Source organism: Esox lucius, chromosome 1 (genome assembly GCF_011004845.1).
Source record: "Esox lucius isolate fEsoLuc1 chromosome 1, fEsoLuc1.pri, whole genome shotgun sequence".
In the NCBI taxonomy this organism is placed as follows: Eukaryota; Metazoa; Chordata; class Actinopteri; order Esociformes; family Esocidae; genus Esox; species Esox lucius.
In genome coordinates, this window is record NC_047569.1 from 25215220 (window position 1) to 25240203 (window position 24984).

At 40.3% G+C, this 24984-nt stretch overlaps 1 protein-coding gene across 5 annotated transcripts in view; it reads right to left on the bottom strand.

Moving 5' to 3' along the window:
* ift80 (intraflagellar transport 80 homolog (Chlamydomonas)) overlaps positions 1-24984 on the bottom strand; it is a 91135-nt gene that overhangs the window by 65900 nt on the left and 251 nt on the right. The window contains exons 1-5 of one of the 5 annotated variants that reach the window (XM_010900630.4): positions 24815-24960; positions 17573-17660; positions 12956-13177; positions 4707-4817; positions 4542-4610 (exon numbers count right to left, since the gene is read on the bottom strand). In XM_010900630.4, the coding sequence (XP_010898932.1) occupies positions 4542-4610; positions 4707-4817; positions 12956-13177; positions 17573-17609 (439 nt within the window). In that variant the 5' untranslated portion in view covers positions 17610-17660; positions 24815-24960. Of the gene's footprint in view, positions 1-4541; positions 4611-4706; positions 4818-12955; positions 13178-17572; positions 17661-23318; positions 23408-24770; positions 24961-24984 lie in introns of those variants that run through there. The other 4 variants (XM_010900461.4, XM_010900711.4, XM_010900543.3 and 1 more) reach the window with 4 other exon arrangements.

A 24984-nucleotide genomic window follows, 5' to 3' on the forward strand; every position in this document is an offset into this window, starting at 1 on the left:
TTTTATATGATACAACTTAACCAGAACAACATTTTAGGTAAAGCATCATGATTCATGAGATATAATTGTGATTTCAACTGAAATAACTGAGTAAAAGGTTGAATGGTTTGATTTTGATTTGACAAAAATTATTTCTCTCCAATTTTGACCACTAATGTGTTATAAAGTAATCAAGCTAAATAAACAGCAGGATCATTACACTAGGACACCTTGTCTTAGGGACAACTAAGTCCATTCAAACAATTTGCAGTTTTGTCACACAACACAATGCCACAGACTTAGAGGTTTCAAGGGACCATGCAATTGGCATGTTGACTAAAATAATTTCCCATAGAGTTGTTGCAAGAGAAATCAATGTCCATTTCTCTGCCTCCTAAGTATTTGAATATTTGGCTGCATGTACAACCAGGCTCTCAACCACAGACCATGTGTAACCACACCTGGCCAAGACCTCCATCCTGATTCACCTGTGGGATATATATACACTCTTTTTTTTGTTGTCTAGTGTGTAAAAAAGAAAAGGTGTATTTAAAACACAAAATGAGCATGGAATTAGAATGGCATAACAATCCCACCATTTATTGTTTCTTCAATGTGCAAAATCTTTCAGAGAATAATATGCCTATCATTCTTCATTTCAAGCTCATTAAAGACAGCAGCGAATGAGGGACCCAAATAAATGTCTTTCATAGATGCAATTCAGTTCAAAATATTCACCAAAAAGATCTATTCAAAAAAGACAATTGATTGCAAATGACTCCTCACTATACACAAACATAGCACTGGAGACACTCTGCAGTAGCTGGAAGAGATTGCATTTCTAATTTCTACACCACAGAGGTATCATATTTACTCTGAGGGTTCACATCATTCAGCGTGTAGGAATGGGATTTCGTGTGCAAAGCTTGCTGCGATCCTGCAGACATGGCTGTGTACCACACCAAGACAGCTGAGTGTAGAAAAACCTGCATAAACCGCGCGGGCGGGTGTGTGTTTGTGAGAGAGAAATGGAGAAAGGCTTGCTGACATTTAACCCTGCTCCAGGTGCTTGTGGTTTCTTACAAAATGCCAAGAGGTCACATGATCACGGGCTGACAAAGGCAATGAGAGACGGCAAAGACAAGTTCCCTCTGCCCCCTTCTCCCCTCCCCCACACAAATGGGACACGATTACATCATCGCACACAAGACTCACAACAATGGCCCCCAGCTGTACCGGTGACTCCTCCTGCAGTGTGAATGTGTGTGTGTGTGTGTGTGTGTGAATGTGTGTGTACTGTGCATGTGTGCATAAGTGAAAACAGCACCTGCACAGACACATCTGCAGTATGGATAATGAGTCTACACCTGTTTGGTGACACCAGCAAATCCAACAAACGCTCTACAAATCTGGGGCTCTGTACGTGCAACAGCGGCTGTGCTGCTCATTCTCTCTCAAGCCTGTCCAGTCAATGCTATGGTTCACAACAACACAGACACACACATTCAATAGAGGACTGAGAGAGAATGTGCTTCGTGTGGTTAAACTGCTCATGCCTCTGCCCAGTTTGCTATGGAAGCAAAGAAACCATTCATTCAGGCGAATGCCATCCATGTCATCTGGATGGCCAGGTTTTTTTTTTTTATCATCATCATCATCATCGCCTTCATTTTCTCAGGGCAACTACTGTGAAGGAACATTCAAATTGCAAACAGCACAATGAAGAAATTAAGTGAACCGTCTGTATGCAAATACTGTATCATTAGAAGTCTTTTACGGCTTTTAATAAAACTCCACTTGAATAAACAGTTTAAACTTTATGCCGCATTAAAAAGAACTGGAGCACTGACTGCATTTTCTACTCAATTCAGCAGCATGAAAACCCAATAGTCCAGAAAGTAAACAACATATACACAAACTGTAGACATAACTATGCATGCCTAAAGATGGTCGGAACATGTATCATGAGGTATGTCCTGTAGTGCTTCAAACTGTACTACAGTAGATGACTGTCTAAGCCAGTGTTTCCCTTATATTGATTTAGCAGCTGCAGGAAGAGTACAGTGGAACAAAGTAGAATGGCTTGGCGTGAATGCCTATGTGGAGGGCTTGTCACAATCTTCAACTGTCCTGAATGGGTTGGGAGTTGTTGAAAGGAGACATTTAAAATAAAAAAGACAATGCCCCTTGTGGGGAATGTAAGAACGTCCATTGAAAATACAAGGAAAATAATTTTTCTGAAAATAGAAATAGCTATATTTTCTTTCACAAAATCAACATCTACAAGGTCAAAACAAAGCTGCTCTTAGGCGGGGTATACTGGCCATATCCTATACCCTCTCATACCTCCATATATACACCACGGCTACTAGCCAATCAGCAATCACAAATCATAGAAACCGGTTGATCATTTATGAAATTCATCAGGAAGAAACCTGCCGACTTGGTAGTGAGCACTGCCCTCCAAAGTGATTATTGCAATCTGCACCTCAGGATATCTTTTAATTTTCATTCTAAAACCTCTGCTGCATAAAGAGGGCCATGGGATTCCTCTGGTTTTGTACTGGTTTTGTACTTCAAGAGAAGTAACTTAATTACAAATTATAAAGCAAAATAAAATCTAGCAATATTGAAAACACTAAAAGAGAATTATTTAAGCTCTCCTTAATCTTGAAAGACTGCCATGTATGGTGTTGACGTTAGTTCTGTATGGCATTTGACAATAAGGTGTGCTGCTGTGTTTAAGCCGGTTGCAGCTTTACTAGGTCTTTTTGCTTCACCTGACCACATAACAGAACAGTAAACAAGATGGGATAAGAAGAGCATGAACCACTTGTACAGCTGACCTTTATTTATTTGTAATTTTTTTAAAGACACCTCCACCCATTCAATAAAGTCTTAGGGATTCTGCTTTTCCAATTTGCCCTGGGGTCGTACCATTTATGTGCAAGTCCTTTTCACGCTGAGGTTTCAAATAATTTTTGGAACCCAAAATAATTAATTTGGGTTCTAGTCTCAAGTAAGTCCCAAGTTCCACAGCTCATATCGAGTCATGTCACAAGTCTCAACAATCAAATCTTTTTTTTGGTTAGTTAACATTAGCTATGAGTAACTAGGGTTAAAATATTACAAGAAATACTTAGCTAAAGTGAGGAAATACCATGGGAATCTCATTGGTAAATGAGAATAGAGGAAGGTACTGCATAACCCTCCATCAATAAGACTGTTGCTAAACTAATCACCAGGAAATACCTTCTCCCCATTTTGCTAACATTATTTTAAACAGTATCTCATTCTGGCATTAACACACATTAGCCTTAGCTAGCACAGCACCACCATAATGTCATTCTAACCTGTCTTTGTGGGATTTCTGGAGTCTAACAAAGTTAGACTTCATGGCTAGCACATCGGTAATTTTAGTTTAGCATGTTTTGCATACTGCTGTCATTTTCCTGCCCACCTCGATATAGTCCTCAAATCCAAATGTAACTATTTTCAGAACCAATCCAGATGCCCTGAATGCTAGTTCTCAATCACGTCCAAATTAACAACCTGACGCTACCAAGTCAAGTCTCAAAATATGTGACTCGAGTCGCACTCGAGTCCAAGTCATGTGACTCGAGTCCACATCTCTCACCCGAGTTGTACTTGAAGGCCCATAGTCATTTTCCCCAAATCAACACTCTACCAGCCTGGAATTAGCATTATTAACATTGTCCAAAGTCATTAATTAAATCTATGCGCCCCAAGCAACAAAAACTGCATTACAAGCAGAAACAAACACATCACCAAGCTCTATAGGCTGAAGTTCCCTTCACAAACATGAATAGAAAAGATATAATTGAAATGTCATATAGTCAACCTATTCTAAAAATGGAAATAGCAAAACTGCATGCTCTGTATAAATTACAGATCCACCCTGATTAATGTTTGTAGATAAACATATCTAGTCATGTTGGTTACCATATGCCTTTGGCTATTATTAAAGTAGCCCACCTTATGTATTTGGTTGAATTTTGGAAACATTTATTTAAAACAAGTATTTCGACAACCATCCATCAGGAATGCTACTGTTTACAGGCCCCTGACTCAACCCAATTCTAACCACATTTCTGCCTAAACATCAAAGGGCAATACCTTAAAAAGCTTAACTGTGATTCTGTGTTGGATCAAATGCCTGCACACCCACCCAGATAAGAGAAACTGATCTGTGTTTATACAGTAGCCTAATGTAGATGTGTTTGTACTTAGTGCCTTGATGAAGAGCACAATGCTAAGAGATTATAGAACTATGGCATTGAAGACCATCAACCATCTTTAAGATTTACATGGGCAACAAATAAACACTGCCAGTAATTGTGGTTTTTTGGGGGCCAACATTTAAGAGCTGCAACATTCTGGTCTAAGGGTCCAGTCAAACACTGTCCACAGTTTATAACAAAACATAGCATGAATTAACTACAGAAGATTATCTGATTATTCATGACAATTTTTATTGTTCGAAAGCACCAATGTATGACTATATAAATACACATACACACGTGATGTTCTACAAATCTTACCTTGCTGGGCCAAGGTGGACCGCAGCATGCCACTCTTAGACCAAATCTTGATCTGCCCATCCTCTCCAGCTGAAAAAACAAAATCCACAATATGAATTCCACTTCCAAACTGAGCAGTATATGGTTGTTTCCTTATGTTTTATTTATGGCCATATGCCCCCTCACCTGTGATGAGAGCTGTCCCATCGTAGTTCCATCTCCCAGCTAATACAGCACCTTTGTGGGCGTCCACAGTCTTCTCAATGCGACCCACTCTAGAAACCAGGTGAAACTTACCTACACACAGGTAGAAGAACACCGGTACAAATCATTATTAAACATAAAGGAAATCAATGCTAGACGTTAGTTCTGACCTCTGAGTTAATCAGAAAACAAAAGAAGAAACCACCAGTACAAGTCAACGAAGGAGTCACTGAGGGAAGCAGGGACTTTGTATTTCTTATGCGTTTGCAAACCGTCCTGAAAAACTAGTGAGAATGTATACAGCCCTGTGTCAGTGTGACAACCCGGGAGGAAGTCACTTTGGCTGAAATTAACAACTTTTTTGCAGGGGCATTAAGGCCAGACACAGGGGCATTAAGGCCAGAAACAGGGGCATTAAGGCCAGACACAGGGGCATTAAGGCCAGACACAGGGGCATTAAGGCCAGAAACAGGGGCATTAAGGCCAGACACAGGGGCATTAAGGCCAGACACAGGGGCATTAAGGCCAGACACAGGGGCATTGATGGACATGACAGAGTGGAATTCCGTCCTCTCTCCCGTACCACAGAACATGGGCCATTCTTGGGCAGCAATATTGATTTTTGTAAGTAATCATGTACATGCCATGCAGAGTGAGATAGCCCCTCTGTGCATGTAGTGAATAAACCTAGCATGTTTCTTTACAGGAAGTACCATAGTTTAGTTTCTATTGAATTAATGTAATGCCAAATAATGAGGAAAATTGCAGAAGCTGGCAGTTTGGATGTTGTACATCATATTGCAATTTACATGATGGAGCCCTACAGGCCGGCAATCTTTTAGCATGACCACCTTTTCATTTTGGGTCAAATATGACAGTAAATACTACCACTAGTTGATCTACTCATGCTCCAAGAATAGAACAAAGGATAACATCCAATCAAGCAGCTTCAGAGGGGATAACATGCATAAAGCTTTACTTACATTGTCCACATTAACACAAAACAGAATAATTAAAGAAAAGTATTTCTGTAGGTTCCTATCTGCTAGAAACGGTTAGCGATCAGGCATGGAGACAGTTATCAAAGACTCCAGCCTACCATATACTTAGTGGCTGTGCATATTAAAAAAATCTGAATGTTCTATGCAATTTCTGGTTGCCTTCAACTGCAAATAAGCATGCTGCTGCTCTCTCCCGTTTCTATATTTAGACGTCCTAACACAAGTGAATGCTGCCGACCCAGAAAAACAGGTAGTGAAATGTATATTATATATATATATTACACACACACACACTGAACAAAATTATAAACGCAACACTTTTGTTTTTGCCCCCATTTATCATGAGCTGAACTCAAAGATCTAAGACCTTCCCTATGTACCCAAAAGGCCTATTTCTCTCAAATAATGTTTACAAATCTGTCAAAATCTGTGTTAGTGAGCACTTCTCCTTTGCTGAGATAATCCATCCACCTCACAGGCGTTGCATATCAAGATACTGATTAGACAGCATGATTATTGCACAGGTGTGCCTTAGGCTGGCCACAATAAAAGGCCACTCAAAAATGTGAAGTTTCCCTGTTTTGAGGGGTCCGAAAACTAGTCAGTATCTGGTGTGACCATCATTTGCCTCACACAGTGTAACATCTCCTTCGCATAGAGTTGATCAGGTTGTTGATTGTGGCCTGTGGAATGTTGGTCCACTCCTCTTCAATGGCTGTGCGAAGTTGCTGGATATTGGCAGGACATGGACCATGCTGTCATATACACCAATCCAGAGCATGCCAAACATGCTCAATGGGTGACATGTCCGGTGAGTATGCTGGCCATGCAAGAACTGGAATGTTTTCAGGTTCCACGAATTGTGTACAGATCCTTGCAACATGGGGCTGTGCATTATCATGCTGCTACATGAGGTGATGGTTGTGGATGAATGGCACAACAATGGGCTTCAGGATCTCATCACGGTATCTCTGTGCATTCAAAATGTCATCAATAAAATGCAACGGTGTTCGTTGTCCATAACACACGCCTGCCCATACCATAACCCCACCACTACCATGGGCCACGCGATCCACAACGTTGACATCAGCAAACCGCTAACCCACATGACGCCTTCTGCCCTGTACAGATGAAGAGAACACCTCTCCAAAGTGCCAGACGCCATCAAATGTGAGCATTTGCCCACTCAAGTCGGTTACGACGATGAACTGCAATCAGGTTACGACAGCGTGTTCCATGTCCTGCCAATATCCAGCAACAGTGTGTTACACTGTGTGAGGCAAATGATGGTCACACCAGATACTGACTCGTTTTCGGACCCCCCCAGTACAGGTAAACTGCACATTTTTGAGTGGCCTTTTATTGTGGCCAGCCTAAGGCACACCTGTGCAATCTGTGTGTCTAATCAGCATCTTGATATGCCACACCTGTGAGGTGGATGGATTATCTCGGCAAAGGAGAAGTGCTCACTAACACAGAATTAGACAGATTTGTGAACATTATTTGAGAGAAATAGGCCTTTTGGGTACATAGAGAAAGTCTTAGATCTTTGAGTTCAGCTCATGATAAATGGGGGCAAAAACAAAAGTGTGGTGTTTATAATTTTTGATATACAGTATCTCCCCTCACTTAAGTAAGTACACCCCTCACATTTGCTAATTTTTTATTATATCTTTTCATGTGACAACACTGAAGAAATGACACTTTGCTACAATGTAAAGTAGTGAGTGTATCAAATAATTAAAACAAATTAAATATTTTTGTGAGATACTGTATATATATATATATATATATATACATACATATACATATACATATATATATATATATATATATACACACATATATATATATATATATATATATATATATATATCTATATCCACGGCTGCTTTATTTAAAGACACAAAATTAAAATATATTTACAAAAATGTAAATTCTATTAAAGAGAGGACTGTTAAACACCCAACTCAAACTGTTCACAACATATGCTCTGTGTCTGTCGGTACTTCGAACCAAATCCATGCTTGACATATCGCCTCAGACTGAGAGGCCCACGCACCAAATGAGAAAGCCACAAAAGTTGCTATAGACTTTCCCCACCCACCAATGCTATATATCTGCGGTATCTATTTAACCATTTCATAGCCATGTAAAGTTTTACTGACATTAAAAACAGAAAAACAAAAACAAATGTGCTGTTACAAGATGCAGTAGAATATTGTGCAATAAAAAATTGAGTTGCCGTGTATTTATGATATAGGACTTTTAGACTACACTGAAAACACAGGCACGCGCTCTCCGTAGAGATCAATAGCTTGTCCTAACAAGCACTTAATTTGTGACAAATGTACCATTAACAATATGATGACAAAAGTCATAATTTTTGTACCAGAAAGGTACAAACATGTGATTCTTGAAAAAGCCTTCATGACTACATGGTCTGCCAAGGAAAATTGCTGCTTCAGTTTGTGGGTGTGTTTATGCAACCCTACACTGCCATTAACATTGTTACCACACGCCGCCTGCCACGGCCATACATCTCCACTGTGTGTGTTTAGAGCTGATATAGACATAGAAGCGCAAGAGGTCACCCAGAGACATTTCACACAGACCATGCATTGATGTACCTTGGAGAAAACCTCAACCTCCAACCTAAAGGATTTGTACATTTAATTTGCCTACAATTAATTTGGAATTCATATTTGCACCAAGTCTATGTAATAAACATAACCATTTAAAAAAAAATCCAATATTATTGCTCTGTTTGTGGAGTTGGATTACTTGAATTTATGTCACTGCAGACAAAATAGGATAAATTCAGACTAGCAACCAACTATTATTGCCTCCAATTATATACTTTGTTGAGGTTTCAATCTCCACCCTAATTTCCATGTGTACCGAAATATACCGATCACTAAGCAAGATTAGTCCTAGGTCGTTTTCTGACCTATTAGTCAATTTGTTTAGTCTGAATCATAGCAAAGACATTTGTTTCCAATCTTATTTATTCCAATAGGGTTTCACACTGCCCATTTCAGATCAAATTATTTAAAAAAAAAATTATAATAATAACCTGGTTGAAAATGTCACTTATTGGGCAGATATTTGGAGCAAAAATAGAAATACAATACCCTTCACAGTAACAAATGTCAGGTCAATGCACTAAGCCTGCAATGCATATTGAACATTGAATTAATTGAATCACAGGTTGTTCCAACTTGTGATTCAATTAATGTGATTCAGTAGTGTCTATGGCCCCCACGTGCCTGTATGCACTCCTGACAACGCCTGAACATGCTCCTAATGAGATGGTGGATGGTGTCCTGAGGGATTTCCTCTCAGCCCTGGATCAGGGCATCAATGAGCTCCTGGACAGTCTGCAGTGCTATTTCGCAGCTTTGGAAACACAGATACATAATGTCCCAGAGGTTCTCAATTGGATTCAGGTTTGGGAAACGTGAGGGCCAGTCAATAGCATCAATGCCTTCGTCATCCAGGAACTGCCTACACACTCTGGCCACAGGAGGCTGTGCATTATCCTGCACCATGAGGAACCCAGGGCCCATTGCACCAGAGTAAAATCTGAAGATGGGTCGAAGGATTTCATCCTGGTACCTAACAGAAGTCAGGGTACCGTTGGCTATCACATGGAGGTCTGTGCAACCCTCCAAGGATATGCCTCCCCAGACCATGACTGACCCACCGCCAAACTGGTCATGCTGGATGATGTCGCAGGCAGTAGTCATGTCTGTCACATGTGCTCAATCTGAACCTGCTCTCATCTGTGAAGAGAATTGGGTGGCAATGGCAGACCTGCTAATACTGGTGGAGATAGCCTACCTGTACAACCTGAATGGGCTGCAGGTACTTTTTGTCTTGGGGTTGCCTCTTAATTGCACCTTTTTGTCACCTTAAGTTTAACTTGACTTGGTGTTATACTGTGATGATTACGTGTTCCCTTAACTTTTTTGAGCAGTGTATTATAACCTTCGCAGCAATTAATTGCAGGCAGCAACAATATTTTAACAAGGTTGTCATGCCACACAAACGTGCCTATTGAACCGTTCAATACACCCCCTATCGTTCAATACCCACACGTGAACCGCAGAGTTAAAATAGGTCAGTAATATTCCTAAAATGTCCATAACATGCTTATTGCACTGCAGACTACACGCCAGATCCACAATCCAGACATTTAACTTGTGAACAGGTAAGGCAGGCAACTGCTTGGGGCCCCAGGCCGTTAGGGGGCTACTGAGGGCTGACAAACTTTACTCCACAGCAATGTCTCAAAAATCAAAGGGATCACAACCCCCTCCCCCTTAAACAACCAATGGATGAGTTGCAATGACATCTCAGTAGGAAACCTCCCCAAAGGCGCCCCACAGGGTATCATCAGGTCTCAGCAAGTTAAATTTGAAACGAAAGATATTTAATGCCACTACGAATTAAATTTAAGACCAATTTCACAACAACACCCCATGCAAGAAAAATTCATAAGGACACCAATTTGCGTCAAGTACCCACTGTTGTTAGAGCAGTAAGCCTACTGCAAACAACGTTACTGGCTGTACTTTCTGAAGCGTTTATATAGTTTTTTTGTTTCTCACAATTCATATGGGCTTCCAAGGATTTAATTCCCATAAATGTGCCAAGTTTGAAAGACTTCTTGCAAAAAACATAGTGGGCTTTGTTTTCATTCCCTTCAACAGATTCAAACAACAAAACCAAGATGCTATTCTCCAAAACCCCTGATTGAATTTTCAATTTCCCATGGTACCTGCGGGAAGTTTCCACCTCATGAACAACAGTGTTGGGAGAAAAGCAGACAACTGTCACAAGTGTCTTGCTGACATCTAACATTCAGCAGTTCCCCTCTGTGCGTGACCAGAGCTAAAGTGTGTTCAGAGAGAAGCAAATTTGTAGAGGCACCGCCGTCTTTCAAATCTCCTGTGTAGGAACATTTTGGATTCAGCGTTCAATACGATGACGAGGGTAAGAAGATCGTTAACAAAGTACAGTCTGCAAGCATTGCTTTGCCATTGTCGGCTACTCGAGTGGAAACACTTCTAACATGATGACGTCATTCATACCGAAACCGAAACGTTACCCACAACCTGCAATATGTGGGCCCACTGTTCCGTTGCATCCTTACTAGCCAGTGATGACAAACTCTTTGCACTGTAGCTACCTGGGAAAATGTTGACAACTGCTTCACTAATACCAAAATAGAAAACAAATTTAACTTAGAATAAACAACACTTTAGGTACTATAATAAGGACAGATTGCATTCTTACTAGAAACAAATCATACCAAGTTTAATTTTGAAGCCGCCCAAGACCACCTTGTTCAAGTGGACCACGTGTGGTTATTTGGTGTTGCTGAATAATGTAAGAAACTACATTTCCCTCCACTAACACTGGAGCTCTTGGGAAATATGAGCAAAACAGGTTGTAAAATAAATGTATTTGCCGTTTATCCTTTTGGTCTTTCATTCAAAATATTTAGAATAATCCCACCTTCAACTAAAGTAAAATGATTGAAAAATTTAAAACACATTTGTCTCCAAAACATGCCTCTAGTACTGGCACCCCTAGGAATTCTTATGATTAAAATCTAACAAATGCATTCCCTTTCATATTTCACGTTTTGTAGTTCACCTGAGTGATTAGGAACATGAAGTGGTAAGCTTTGACTTCTGGTTTCACTGGGCTAGAAATGAGGTGACACACAGGCCAAATTCACATAGGTATCCATCACTATGGGAAGGACCCGAGAATACAGTAACGATGTGTTGTTCAGATGCACAAATCAGGAATGGCTATATAAAAATTGCTCAACCATTTCCAAGAAGTTTAAAGCAACTGGAGATGTTCACAATGGGACTGAAAGAAGATGTGTCTATATTGACCCCACGTACAGTGGGAAGGATGATTTGAGTGTCCAAACAATCTCCTTGAATCACAGCTGGAGAATTGCAGACGTTAGTCAGGTCTTTGGGTCAGAAAGTCTCCAAAACTATGATCTGGCCATAAGAAAGCTATTGCTGTCATCAAACAACAGCACCTACAATTTGCCAAATTATGCTGGAACTTTCAATGGGACCGACTTCGATGGTCAGATGACACCAAAATAGAGGTGGGTTTGGCAATGACAGAAAGATAGCCATGCAGAAAAGTACCCATTGTTAAGTATGTGGGTGGATCTGTGATGTTGTGGGGCTGTTTTTCATCCAAAGGCCCTCATGGACTCCACTAAGTACCAGCAGATTGAATCAAAACCTGACTGTCTCTGCCAGGAAGCTTGTATCTTGGTTGTTTCTTCCAGGCCGTGGTTGTATCTTACAGAATCAAGGTATTGTCAAGGCCTAGTCCCCTGACCTTAGCCTCATAGAAAACCTGTGCAATGAACTGAAAAGGCAAGTCCACAAACACCATCCTTGTAATCGGAAATATTTGGAGACATTCTGTATGTAGGAATGGTCTCAGATCCCTTGCCATGCTCTCCAGCCTCATTATTCTCAAGCCTCATTACACATTATAGGAGAACACTCAGCTGTTACCTGAGCAAAGAGAAGTTGCATTTGAATGTGCACAAATTGTGGCCCACATACAGTGGGGAGAACAAGTATTTCATAAAGTGCCGATTTTGCAGGTTTTCCCACTTACAAAGAATGCAGAAGTCTGTAATTTTTATCATAGGTACACTTCAACTGTGAGTGACGGAATCTAAAACAAAAATCCAGAAAATCACGTATGATTTTTAAGTAATTAATTTGTGATTTTCTAGATTGTTGTTTTAGATTCTGTCTCTCACAGTTGAAGTGTACCTATGATAAAAATTACAGACCTCTAAATGCTTTGTAAGTAGGAAAACCTGCAAAATCGGCACTTTATGAAATACTTGTTCTCCCAACTGTATATTTGAGAAAAAATATTTGTTTTTCAATTGTTTTACTTTAAAGGTTACAGTTTTGTTAATATTTTAAAAGAAAGAGCAAGAACATAAACAACTAAAAAGAAATTCACAGCGCGTTTTACTCATATTGACCAAGGGTGCCAATATTAGTGGAGGGAAATGTATAATGTTTTTTTATGTTAGTGATGCCATACTTGCGCATTTTATAGCACTTGAGGTATGACAAGCATAGCCATCGTCATAACTACTGCCTGCAACAGTAAATCATTTTATTAGTCTAATCATTATTGAGCCTGTTTTTGACTTGCCATCAGTGCTGGTAAGCACAAAGATCTCTGCCTGCGCCTGCTTCTTCCCTCCCACAGTCTTGGGCAACCAGTGAAGATCGATGGGGAAGAGGTCCTCTTGCAGCTTCACTACCAGATTGGTTTCGTTGGTCAGCAGGTTCCATCTCAGAATATGGTGGTCCTCACTGCAGGAGTAGAGCTCATCTGCTGTGGTCCAGCCCAGGCAGCTTACAAGCTCTTTATGTGTTCAGGTGTTAAGAAAGACCAGTGGTTCCAACAACATATCCAACCAAAATTACTAATATTAACAAAAATATTCACACCCTAACTCCACATCGTCCAGGGTCGGTAACTGCATCTCAACTTAATGATAGCCTATGTATACTACAAGAGAGAGAAAAAAACCCTAGATACATTTGTATTATTATTATTGAACGCTTTGGAAATAATAATTTATATTGTATATGTATATTGAAGCAAAATAATAACAGTAAGTGAATTGCCATTTTCTTCATCCACCGGACTCAAACTTGATAACCTTTAGATCTGAATATAACCTTCGTAACACTTGCACAGCGACCTGAATGCGTGGGGCCCAAAAGATATAACCAAAGGATTACTTTCTGAAAATAAAATGTCTCCGCTAAACAGGAGGCGGAACACTGACGTAAGAGGCCTTAGGCCACTAGACCAAAAGAAAGAAGGGGGCCAGAAAAAAAGCCCACGTGATAAGGCTACCAGATCAATCACCACACGTCAGGCTAGGGGCAATGACATGAAGGGAGTAGAAACGCAAAGTTATACAGCGAGGCCCATTTTGCAACCAGGTAAAACTCAGCCCCAGACAACCCTTCAAACCACTCCTATTTTGAAGTGTGCACGCACACTGCAAACTGGCTTAAGACCCATGCTAATGTAAGCTACGGAAAAATTGCCTTGAACTTTCCAGTCTGGTCCATATAAATGCATATGAGAAGAACATGCAGATGCAGCTGGTCAGCTGATGCAAAAATGAAGGGGGAGACTGAAGTTCAAAAGCCAGGCAGGGCGCAGTGTAACCTGGGGAACAGCAAACTTGAAGAACTGGAACATACAGAAATAAGTCCAGAAAGTGACGTAATATCCTGCCCCATTGATCACCAAAAAGTAGCGACTGGACTAACCTGCTTCCACAGTAGCAAAGCAATTTCCACTGTCAATACCTGAATAGAACAGATGACCCAACCAGCCCCTGAAACGGGTCCAGTCTTGTGACAAACTGAAGAATGTACCCATTATGGTCGCAAGGGTCTATGTTCACTTCTCTGAGCAAGCATGTTCACTTCTGTGAACAGGGTGGAGCAAACCAAGCTCAGAGACAAGGGAAGGCATCTCTCTATAATTGTTGCTAGGTGTGTCTCTTACACCCTTTCCTAGTAGAAGAGGGCAAAGGCACTGAACCATGCAAGGCAGAACGCTAAGTAGCGACATGCTAAGCCATGCAAACCAGGTATGTGATTCGGAGGTTCTGGGGATAGGCCTCCCAAATCCAATACCAGAGGTTAAAAGACAAGATTCAGGGAGGCCTGCGAGTGGTGCTATCTCCCTTTTCTCACTCCTCAGCGAGTGTGGAGGTCACCTAATGAATCACTAAAGTAAGGTAGTGTAAAGGATACGTATAACAACATTTGTTTGTCAGGCTTAGGGAGGTGCGACTGAGACAACCAAAAAACATCACTCTTAACGCCATGCTCTTCCCAAGGCAGCATCCTGGGAAAGGTGGACAATGACGCCAGCAGTAGCCTGTATTTCCATAAGAAGCTGTGAAAAGACGGAGACCAGCCTTCAAAACTTGTTTAAGCTCTGCTAACAATTCATTAAAACATACTTGAAGCATGTTGGAGGTTTGGTGCAAACATACTCCATTGGCCTGAACTCTTAGAGCTGGTCACATTTAAGCCTCGCCAGTCAATCAAGGAGAAAAGCAGGACCATAAGAGGATGCATGCCCAGTCGCACTGCCTGATCCATTCCTTTTAGCCCGAATGGGTATAGGTCCGCTGGCAGCCTTGAGGAATAAGGACGCACCCAGTTGGCACAGTGGGGAGAACAAGTATCTGATACACTGCCGAATTTTGCAGGTTTTCCCACTTACAAAGCATGTACAAGTCTGTACTTTTTATCATAGGTACTCTTCAACTGTGAGTGATGGAATCTAAAACAAAAATCCAGAAAATCACATTGTATGATTTTTAAGAAATTAATTAGCATTTCATTGCATGACATAAGTATTTGATACATCAGAAAAGCAGAACTTAATATTTAGTACAGAAACCTTTGTTTGCAATTAGAGATCATACGTTTCCTGTAGTTCTTGACCAGGTTTGCACACACTGCAGCAGGGATTTTGGCCCACTCCTCCATACAGACCTTCTCCAGATCCTTCAGGTTTCGGGGCTGTTGCTGGGCAATATGGACTTTCAGCTCCCTCCAAAGATTTTCTATTGGGTTTAGGTCTGGAGACTGGCTAGGCCACTCCAGGACCTTGAGATGCTTTTTACGGAGCCACTCCTTAGTTGCCCTGGCTGTGTGTTTCGGGTCGTTGTCATGCTGGAAGACCCAGCCACGACCCATCTTCAATGCTCTTACTGAGGGAAGGAGGTTGTGGGCCAAGATCTCGCGATACATGGCCCCATCCATCCTCCCCTCAATACGGTACAGTCGTCCTGTCCCCTTTGCAGAAAAGCATCAACAAAGAATGATGTTTCCACCTCCATGCTTCACGATTGGGATGGTGTTCTTGGGGTTGTACTCATCCTTCTTCTTCCTCCAAACACGGCAAGTGGAGTATAGACCAAAAAACTAAATTTTTGTCTCATCAGACCACATGACCTTCTCCCATTCCTCCTCTGGATCATCCAGATGGTCATTGGCAAACTTCAGATGGGCCTGGACATGCGCTAGCTTGAGCAGGGGGACATTGCGTGCGCTGCAGGATTTTAATCCATGGCGGCGTAGTGTGTTACTAATGGTTTTCTTTGAGACTGTGGTCCCAGCTCTCTTCAGGTCTCTTCAGGTCATTGACCAGGTCCTGCCATGTAGGTCTGTGTGAGACGGAATTCTTACTGGTTGGTAGGTGATCAAATACTTACGGCAAATTAATTATTTAAAAATCATACAATGTGATTTTCTGGAAATTACAGACCTCTACATGCTTTGGAAGTAGGAAAACCTGCAAAATCGGCAGTGTATCAAATACTTGTTCTCCTCACTGTAGGAATTCCACAGCCACAATGCAGGGAGAAACATTCCACAGAAACAGAAGAAACAGTCCAAAGAAATTTGACCATCTGAAAGAAAGGGGTCTGCGTTCGCCAATCAACCCCCAAATGATCTGCAGCCCAACGGCAGAGATTGAAAAACTGGTGCACAGTGGACAGAACAGGAGCAGCTTTAAAAATGACACCAAGCTCCACTGCAGACAGACATCACCAGAAATGTACTTTAGTTGGAGCAAGAATTTTAATGTGGCATTTTGGTGTGTTGCATTAATTATTCATTACAGAAACACCAACCCAAAGCTTAAATGAATCTGAAATTAGGTGAGAAGCAAGATTAAAAAATCTCCCACAGATTTCACTTCAGAATGAGAAATGTTATGGTCTATTATCTAACAATAATAATAATAATAACAAAATCACTTCATCTGAAAAAATTTTCATCAGTTATTGTTTTCTTGAAGTCAAACTGATTTTCTTCTCCTTTATTTGGAAACAGCAGGGGGCTCCACACTAGCTTGAAAGGTTGCACCTCAAGAGTGGCTCCAGACCGCGATTTACACCAAGTTTACCGACAAAATAATGTTCAAGCTCAAGAGTATTTAAATACTTTTGGAAAATGTAAATAGGACTTTAAAGCACAAATGGGAAACAGCAAGTCGCTAGGCTACACATATTTCAAACATCTAAATTAAGCCTAATGTACCCATTGATTGTTAAAGAGTATAATTTACATAATACAATAGGAGACAAAAGTTACAGCATCAGTGAATCCATAAGCATTGCAAAATGTGGCACAATGTTAAGCGTGCTTTTTCCACAGATCAGAGCTGTACTACATGATGCCCAAGATCATTTCCATTGGGAGAGGAATTCAATATGCAAAATGTTTATACTGGTGAGTAACATGTATGTGTTCTACGTACACATTTCAGTCTCACCTAGAATAATCCCGGAAAATGAATCCTTGCCTTGGTCAGAGCAGAAAGTTTTCAAGACTTTAAACAGACAATTAGAACAGACCTGCAAACAAAGCCTATCAGGGAGTGCAGATGGGCTAGAGAAAACCCTAAAAATACAGGTTTTCAATTAATATTTTAACAAGTACTGATGCGAGGTCTATGAGACTTCTGAACATCATATTTGTCTCAGCTCTGGTCCGCTGTGTAAACACAAGTTAAAGGATCTGGCACAAACACCCTGGAGAAGAACTAAGTCTTCAACTAACCTATGTCTTCAATGGTGTTGGCAACTTTTCCTTTATGATTGCTGTCCATATTATTGACTAATGTTTGTTTGTTTTTTTTATAAAAAAAGACAATCAGGTCAAAGCAAAGCTGAAAGTTGAAATGTTCCATTATTCACACAATTGAAAAGGATATGTTTTGGTTCCTTCAGTAGTGATGTTTTTAATCTCATTGTGGTTGCTAATTTGAAAGTAGTCTTCAGAAAACAGGTCCTTGGCACTCACTGTAAACAGAAGGTTGTCAATGATTATTTCATTTGAAACATAACATGTTATGCTCCTGCAAAATTAGCTTACACACAGGCAGACCATAAAATTATCACCCACCAAATGTGGGTATAATGTTTATTTCACCAGACACACATGGCATGGCCGGTGTAAAAAAGGCAAGTATTTCACTTGCATTTCTTTGCTTACAAAATATATTTTTCCACAAATAATTCGCTAGAGGAAGTTTTTTTTGTGTGCACCAAAACCCCCACAATATTATGTTACCGTGTATAGTGAAGGGCAAGCTAGATCTGAAAAATAAATGTACACATTTTGCTACAATATGCCAAGACTCATTTCATACAGATAGTACTACAAGTCAATTTATAGGTAGTCACGGTTGTCGTTGATTGGTATAGCCATCGGATGTCTTTTAGCAATGTTCCAGACATCTTGACAATTATAAATGGTTTCAACTCTGAAGCCAGTACTTCCTTCTCTGCCATAGTTCCTTCCATTCCCCTCCAGTACGAAGGTACTTTCAAACGTCTCCCAGCAGGAGACGGCAATTTGCTAACTAGCTAACTTTATAATAAGCAACACATGGGCTCATGATTTGAATGATTAATTTGTGGAAGTGATCTTACATTGTAGAGCTGGACGATATGACAAAACCAAAATCACGATTTATTGAATGTTTTACCACAACTATGATTATTGAACAATTATTTTGTTTTGGGGTGTTTTTTCTACGTTTTTTGTTGTCCTCATAGTTCATTGACAAGGTTTGTACTATAAATATTAAAGGTGGGATATTTTTTTCTAATGAAAAAGTGCATATTTTTGTGATTTTAAAATAATTTAAGGAAACACACAGATTAATTATTTATGGTTATTTATTGAATATTTCAATCATTTGAAATCAAAACACATTGATGAATTGAAAACGTCTTGTGAAAAAAGTCACGTTTAGTTTTAATGCTTTGTGGAGGCACTTGTTGCTGGGCACTTGTCAGTCTCCCTTTTTTTGAGCCATGCACTGTTCATATTCTGTAACGTGATTGTCCTCCAAGTGTTGAAACAGATTGATGGTATTACCTTGGGTCGCTGAAACTGTTTTTCTGCAGTGTTTACGTTTGACTACATTTTGCTCTGTGTCATCTTTACTGAAGCCAAAATGTGTCCAAATGATGGACACTGCGTTTTTCTTGGGTACAAGCTGCTCAAGTTGCTCAGTTGACTCTATGTTTGAGTTCTCCTCCATGTTGCTTTCATGCCGCTGACTGGACGGGGTGGAGTCACGTGACTACACATGAGTTAAGTATGTTATAAAGGGGAAAATATTAACAGGATTTTAAAAACGGTTAGAGGTTTGGATTTTCGGTTTCGATTACTTTTCGATTAATCTTCCTGCACTAATACATTGTTTGAACTGGAGTAGGCTACTGACAGTTTGAAAAACAGTTGGAAATTATTGGGATTTTCAGGCCTGGTGAAACACGTTCAAATACAGATTGAAGAACCTAATCATTAATTGCATTTGGACCAGAACAGTTTAACAGGACCAAAAGAGGAAATGTATTGAATTCAATACTCATTTTGGATAGGTTAAGGAGGTAATTACTGAGATATGTGGCTAGTAATCTACTCTATAATGTATTGCCTTTAGACCAAAAAGCTCTATTTTTGTCTCATCAGACCACATGACCTTCTCCCATTCCTCCTCTGGATCATCCCGATGGTCATTGGCAAACTTCAGACGGGCCTGGACATGCGCTGGCTTGAGCAGGGGGACCTTGCTTGCGCTGTAGGATTTCAATCCATGAAGGCGTAGTGTGTTACCAATGGTTTTCTTTGAGACTGTGGTCCCAGCTCTCTTCAGGTCATTGACCAGGTCCTGCCGTGTAGTTCTGGGCTGATCCCTCACCTTCCTCATGATCATTGATGCCCCACGAGGGGAGATCTTGAATGAAGCCCCAGACTGAGGGAGATTGACCGTCATCTTGAACATCTTCCATTTTCTAATAATCGCGCCAACAGTTGTTGCCTTCTCACCAAGCTGCTTGCCTATTGTCCTGTAGCCCATCCCAGCCTTGTGCAGGTCTACAATTTTACAGACCTATACATGCTTTGTAAGTAGGAAAACCTGCAGTGTATCAAATACTTGTTCTCCCCACTGTATGTGTGAGGGCGATTCAAGACATCAGTGGCACTTTGGGACATCAAGCACTGTACAAAATGAACTGTTAGACTGTATGTATGAGGTTTACAGGGAGGAGATAGCCAAGCAAGTGGATGAGACATCATTTGTTGCAATACAGGCAGATGAGACAACTGATGTCTCCTGTAAATCACAAATGGTGGTTGTGTTGCGATACATGTTGCCTGACAATACAGTGACAGAAAGGTTTTTGGAGTTTGTGGAAGTCAAAGAAAAAACTGAACTCGTCCTCTTTAATAGCATCAACAGTGTGCTGGAACCACTGAAGCTGAGAGAAAAGCTGATCGCTCAAACTTATGATGGTGTTGCTGTAATGAGTGGAAACGTCCAAGGGGTACGAGGGGTAGGCTAATGAGAGAGACATACCCACATGCCCAGTTTGTTCACTGCTATGCTCACCAGCGGAACCTGACCTTGCAGCAACTTGTTCAGCAAGGATGAGCATCCTGAAGGTGATTTTTGCAGATTTAACTGCTTTTGCCACCCTTTTCTCTGGTGCTCCAAATCGTGTTGCGGCACTTGCTGAGGCAACACAGAGACGCATTCCAAGACCACCCCCTGTAAAATGGAACTTTAAAAGTAGAACTGTCAATGCAGTTTGGGAAAACCGCGCTGCGCTGCTCCTGTGTATGGAGGACAACTAGGATGGGATGAGGCCACCATAAGTGAGGCATACGAGGAAAAGTTTAAGTCTGAGCTGACCACTCTGTACCGCCACACTGAGCTTCACACTGGTAAGACGGCCCGGTCTCTGATAAGATCCATCCATGAGAACAACCTGGAGGAGGCTTTTGCTGAGACCATCACTCTGCTGAAAAGTATCATAACAACACCTATGACAACATCTGAGTCAGAGAGGAACTTTTCCACCTTGAAGAGGGTAAAAACCTTGGGACAGCCACGACTCAACGCATTGGCCATGTTTTCCATCGAAATCTGGCTGATTTAGCAGCTACATTACTTCATTTCCAAAGTCATCGAAAAGTTTGCCCAGAGGAAGAACCGCCATGCCACATTTCTCTTCAAATGAGCCCTCAGCCTTGGTGAGCGAAAGCATATTTCATCATCCTGCCTTTGTAGTGCTGGTCCATGCTTTGGTCATATTTTTGTGCTGGATCAATTGATATAGATGGTGACGAGTGTCAGTGTGTCCATGCTTATCTTTTAAGGTTGTTGTCATAGAATGGATCTGTATCCCTAAAAAGTTTTCTTTCCGCTTTGTTGTGGCCTTCAGTGGTGTTGAGCTCATTGTTGTTCACGTATGGCCCTGTAGGCTCATTGGTTCTGAGCTTGGTTGCATTCCTAATTTAGGTTTGTAAATGTGACAGTGGTAATTTTACATTTACACAAGGTGGTCTCTCTCCAGTATGTGTACTACAATACCTGGTAGAAGTAAGCCGCTCTGTCGTTACAAGTGTTTTGTGGTTAAATAAACACATCAGTAGCAAGAGGGAGTATAACGTGCTCTTGTTTTATAAAACATGCTCTCATTTTATAATACGTGTTCTCGTTCTATAAAACGTGCTCTCGTTCTGTAGATATTTCAGACACTGAAGGGCAAGGAACAAGGAGACATAACACAAAGACCCAAGGTAAAAACGTGTAGTGTATTGAAATGACCTTTCCATCTAATGTTATCCATAAGAACAAAAATCATGAAACATATGTATTTTTAAAAATGAGAGCACATTTTAAAAAAATGAGAGCACATTTTAAAAAACAAGCAGGTTTTATAAAACGAGAGCACATTTTATTTAAGAAAATAATAATTCAATATCACCTCCAGGGCCCCATATGCATGCGCTACTATCAAATATTCCTTTCTGTCAATGGGAGCATGTGATATCTCACGCACTTGTTGCTTCTCGCTCATGACAGTGTCTTGCTTCCAAAAATATTTCTAGAAAGCGTCTGGTTGTGGCCTTTGCGTTACAGATTTATTTGTCCTCTCCCTCACCAATATATCTAATATGATAAGTCATTGATTTATTTATCCTCTCCCTCACCAACATATCTAATAGGTGTAATTCAATCTGAAGTATATTTTAAAACAGGGGACATAATTGTGTGTCCCTGTCAATCAAAATACATACAATACCTACATTTACCAAAGTCATTTACCAAGATTTACCAAGATTTATTTATCCTCTTCCTCACCAATATATCCAATGGATTTAATGCAAACTGCAGTATATTTTCATTCGTTAAAGAGGTGGAAACCATTACCACCAAGCACAAGGAAAGTGTATCATTGTATTAGGCAGTGGGTACCTGAATGGAGGGCTGAAGTTACCAGGATCGAAACACAGCCCTTAATTTAGATCAACCCATTATTTTTTTTATAAATGTAAGCTAATTGCAATACTCTGACATACATTCACCAGAAAGTATATTTAAAATACCCATACAGAAAATAAATGTATCTAGTTAATATTGACAGAAGTTCAACAAATTAATTTGGCTAGCTAATTTGATCACCAGTTGCTTTGAATGGCTGTGTTAGCTAATTCAAACCTGGCATTTGTCATAAAAACAATCCTGCTTACACATATGTTAACCTACACAATATATTTGCTTGATGCTACTATTTTTTTTAACCTATATTTCCGGTTGTGCCGCTCCGTTATTAAAATAATGGTACACTTTTATTCAAGGTATTTACAAGAGTTGCCTAAAACGAACAATGTTAATCGTATTTGCAAGATGATTTGCAAGGCTCCATCTGAAAGTTAGAGAAAATATTTAAGATGCATGTATCGACATACGATTACGATGGTACTCATTTTCATGAAATTACGTCATGAAGCTGGTTCGGGGACAGCACAGTAGTCATGATCCAGACCATAGACTGTATATAAAAGATCCAGACTAATTATGAATCTCAAATCGCATACCCCAAGTACGTACTGTTTAGTATATAGTAAGCCCCTATTGGGACATACTACCTCGTCATACAATTGCGTCTCAACATTAGATAATTTTTGTCACTCATTAACATAACAGTTTGAATATTTAGATAGACACCATTAAGCCTTGTTAAACTAACGTTTCTTATTAAGTTTAATGGCTTATTAGCTAGTAATAGGCCTACCAGTATCTTACTAGCAATTGCGAGCAAGACTGAAGATGAAATTTACACTGCCAAAGCTATTTCATTTCATGCCACAACGACATTCATTTTTCATTCATCAATGACATTGACACAATAATTGGCAATGTAAGTGACGATAACTGACTTTGTCGTCAGGTGAACAGTAGCTATCCAGGAACAGGGCTGGGCAGCACAGACCTAGCAGGTCTTTGGAAAAATGCCTGCCACACACTTTAGATTGGACTAATCTAGTGAAATGTTGCCCTGCGTATTTGCACTAACCGGTCACACTATTAACCCCATTGCATTTTGTAGATGCGGTGCACAGAGGTATAGAGCAATGTTTTGAATATTTCTTACTTGTTTCTTAAAAAATACGTTCTTGCATATCTTTTTCCGAGTCTCAATCATGTTTATTTATCTAACTAAACTTGCGCCGTCAGACGAATGTAATCAACTAACACGCGCCGGAAACAGGCGAGCAGGATTATTGTAAAAGGGAAGTACGTCACCACGCTGAGTGCAAGTAGCCCATTCTTTGTGACAACGGTTTTCGGCACAACACCGGAATCTTATGCAAATGTGCGGATTCTTTCTGCTTTTGTGTCTATCTATACCCATTTCCACTCCTTTCACTTTTTTTTTTACATAGATCTCAGCCTGAAATGTTGGAAAAGCAAAAGTAAGATTTTTTAACAAACATAACATCAAACGACCTATGTTACAACACTATTTTTCAGTGGTACAGTGAAGCATGGCTGCCTACCACTCCTTCCCGCACACGTGTAATAGCCTTCAACAATCATATCTCTTGCGAGTACAAACATAAGTACAACACCAACATGCAGCCTATTTCAACAGCATTTTAAATACATACAACACACCCACAGACAGTGTATATAGCGAAGTAATGTTCTTTATGTTGCAAACGTTGGCTAATGAGGGAAGACACCAGTCTACTCAAAAGGAACGTGCTTAGTGTCAAACTGGTTAAATGCCGCTGGAAGTGAAAGAAGGCAAATACATGTATCCAATTTGTGTGGCGAACTACTTGCATATGTTGGTTAAGTAAGCAGCAGCGCGTTTTTAAGGTACTGTATTGTTATTTGCCAGCAACTTACGGTACGACATAACCGCCTACCAATGTAAATTACAATCACAAATACAGTTACATTAGTGGTGGTTTGGCTACAATGCAACGTCCAAGCAAACTGGATCCAATAGAGCTCGCTAAATGGACAGCTAGTAAATTAACACAGGAGGTGGTCTTTTTTTTTGCCTCTTGTCTTCCATAATGTGATGCCTGTAACATGGAGATACAGCAGTCTGGGAACATCCGTATTAAGTAATAATAGCTCGTTCGCGAAAGAACAGCTATTTTGGTGGGCGTTGGAAGCTGAATCCCATTGGTGAGAGGATGATCTGGTCGTTACATTTGATCTCAAACAGCTATTATTTGCAAATAAGTTACAAAAGTGAGTAATATTGGGCAGAGCGCATCGTTTTGTTGTTGCTGCATGCTTATTTGTCCAGGAGAGTAACGAAAGGTTAAAATAAAAAGTCTAGCCCGTTTTTTGCCTTAAAATCATTGGAGATAATCACTTTTGTAATTGTTTTTTCTAAGCATTTTAACCAAGAGCCGTTCAGGGGCAAAATGACTCATAATGCAACCCACTATAAAGAAGGTACTATTATCATTAATAGCAGGCGCAAGGTACCTAGCTAGTATTGTAAGACAGTTAACGTCTATGACTGAGCTAGCTAGCTGCTTACCTACTGTCTCTGGCTAACTAAATACTGTGTTAACGTTACCTCTCACGTGTTAGTCGAGCATCTGTCGTTGCTACGGTGGTTACCTGCACTGTCCTTAGCTACAGTAGTAGCTAACAAGTCGTCTTAACTGTTGTCACGCTTAAAACCAGACAATGACCATATATCCAGTAATCACAGTAGCTCCACTGTTCAAATATAAAAAAAAAATAACTATGGTATTCCTAAACAGTAGTACTTATTGACAACATCGGAT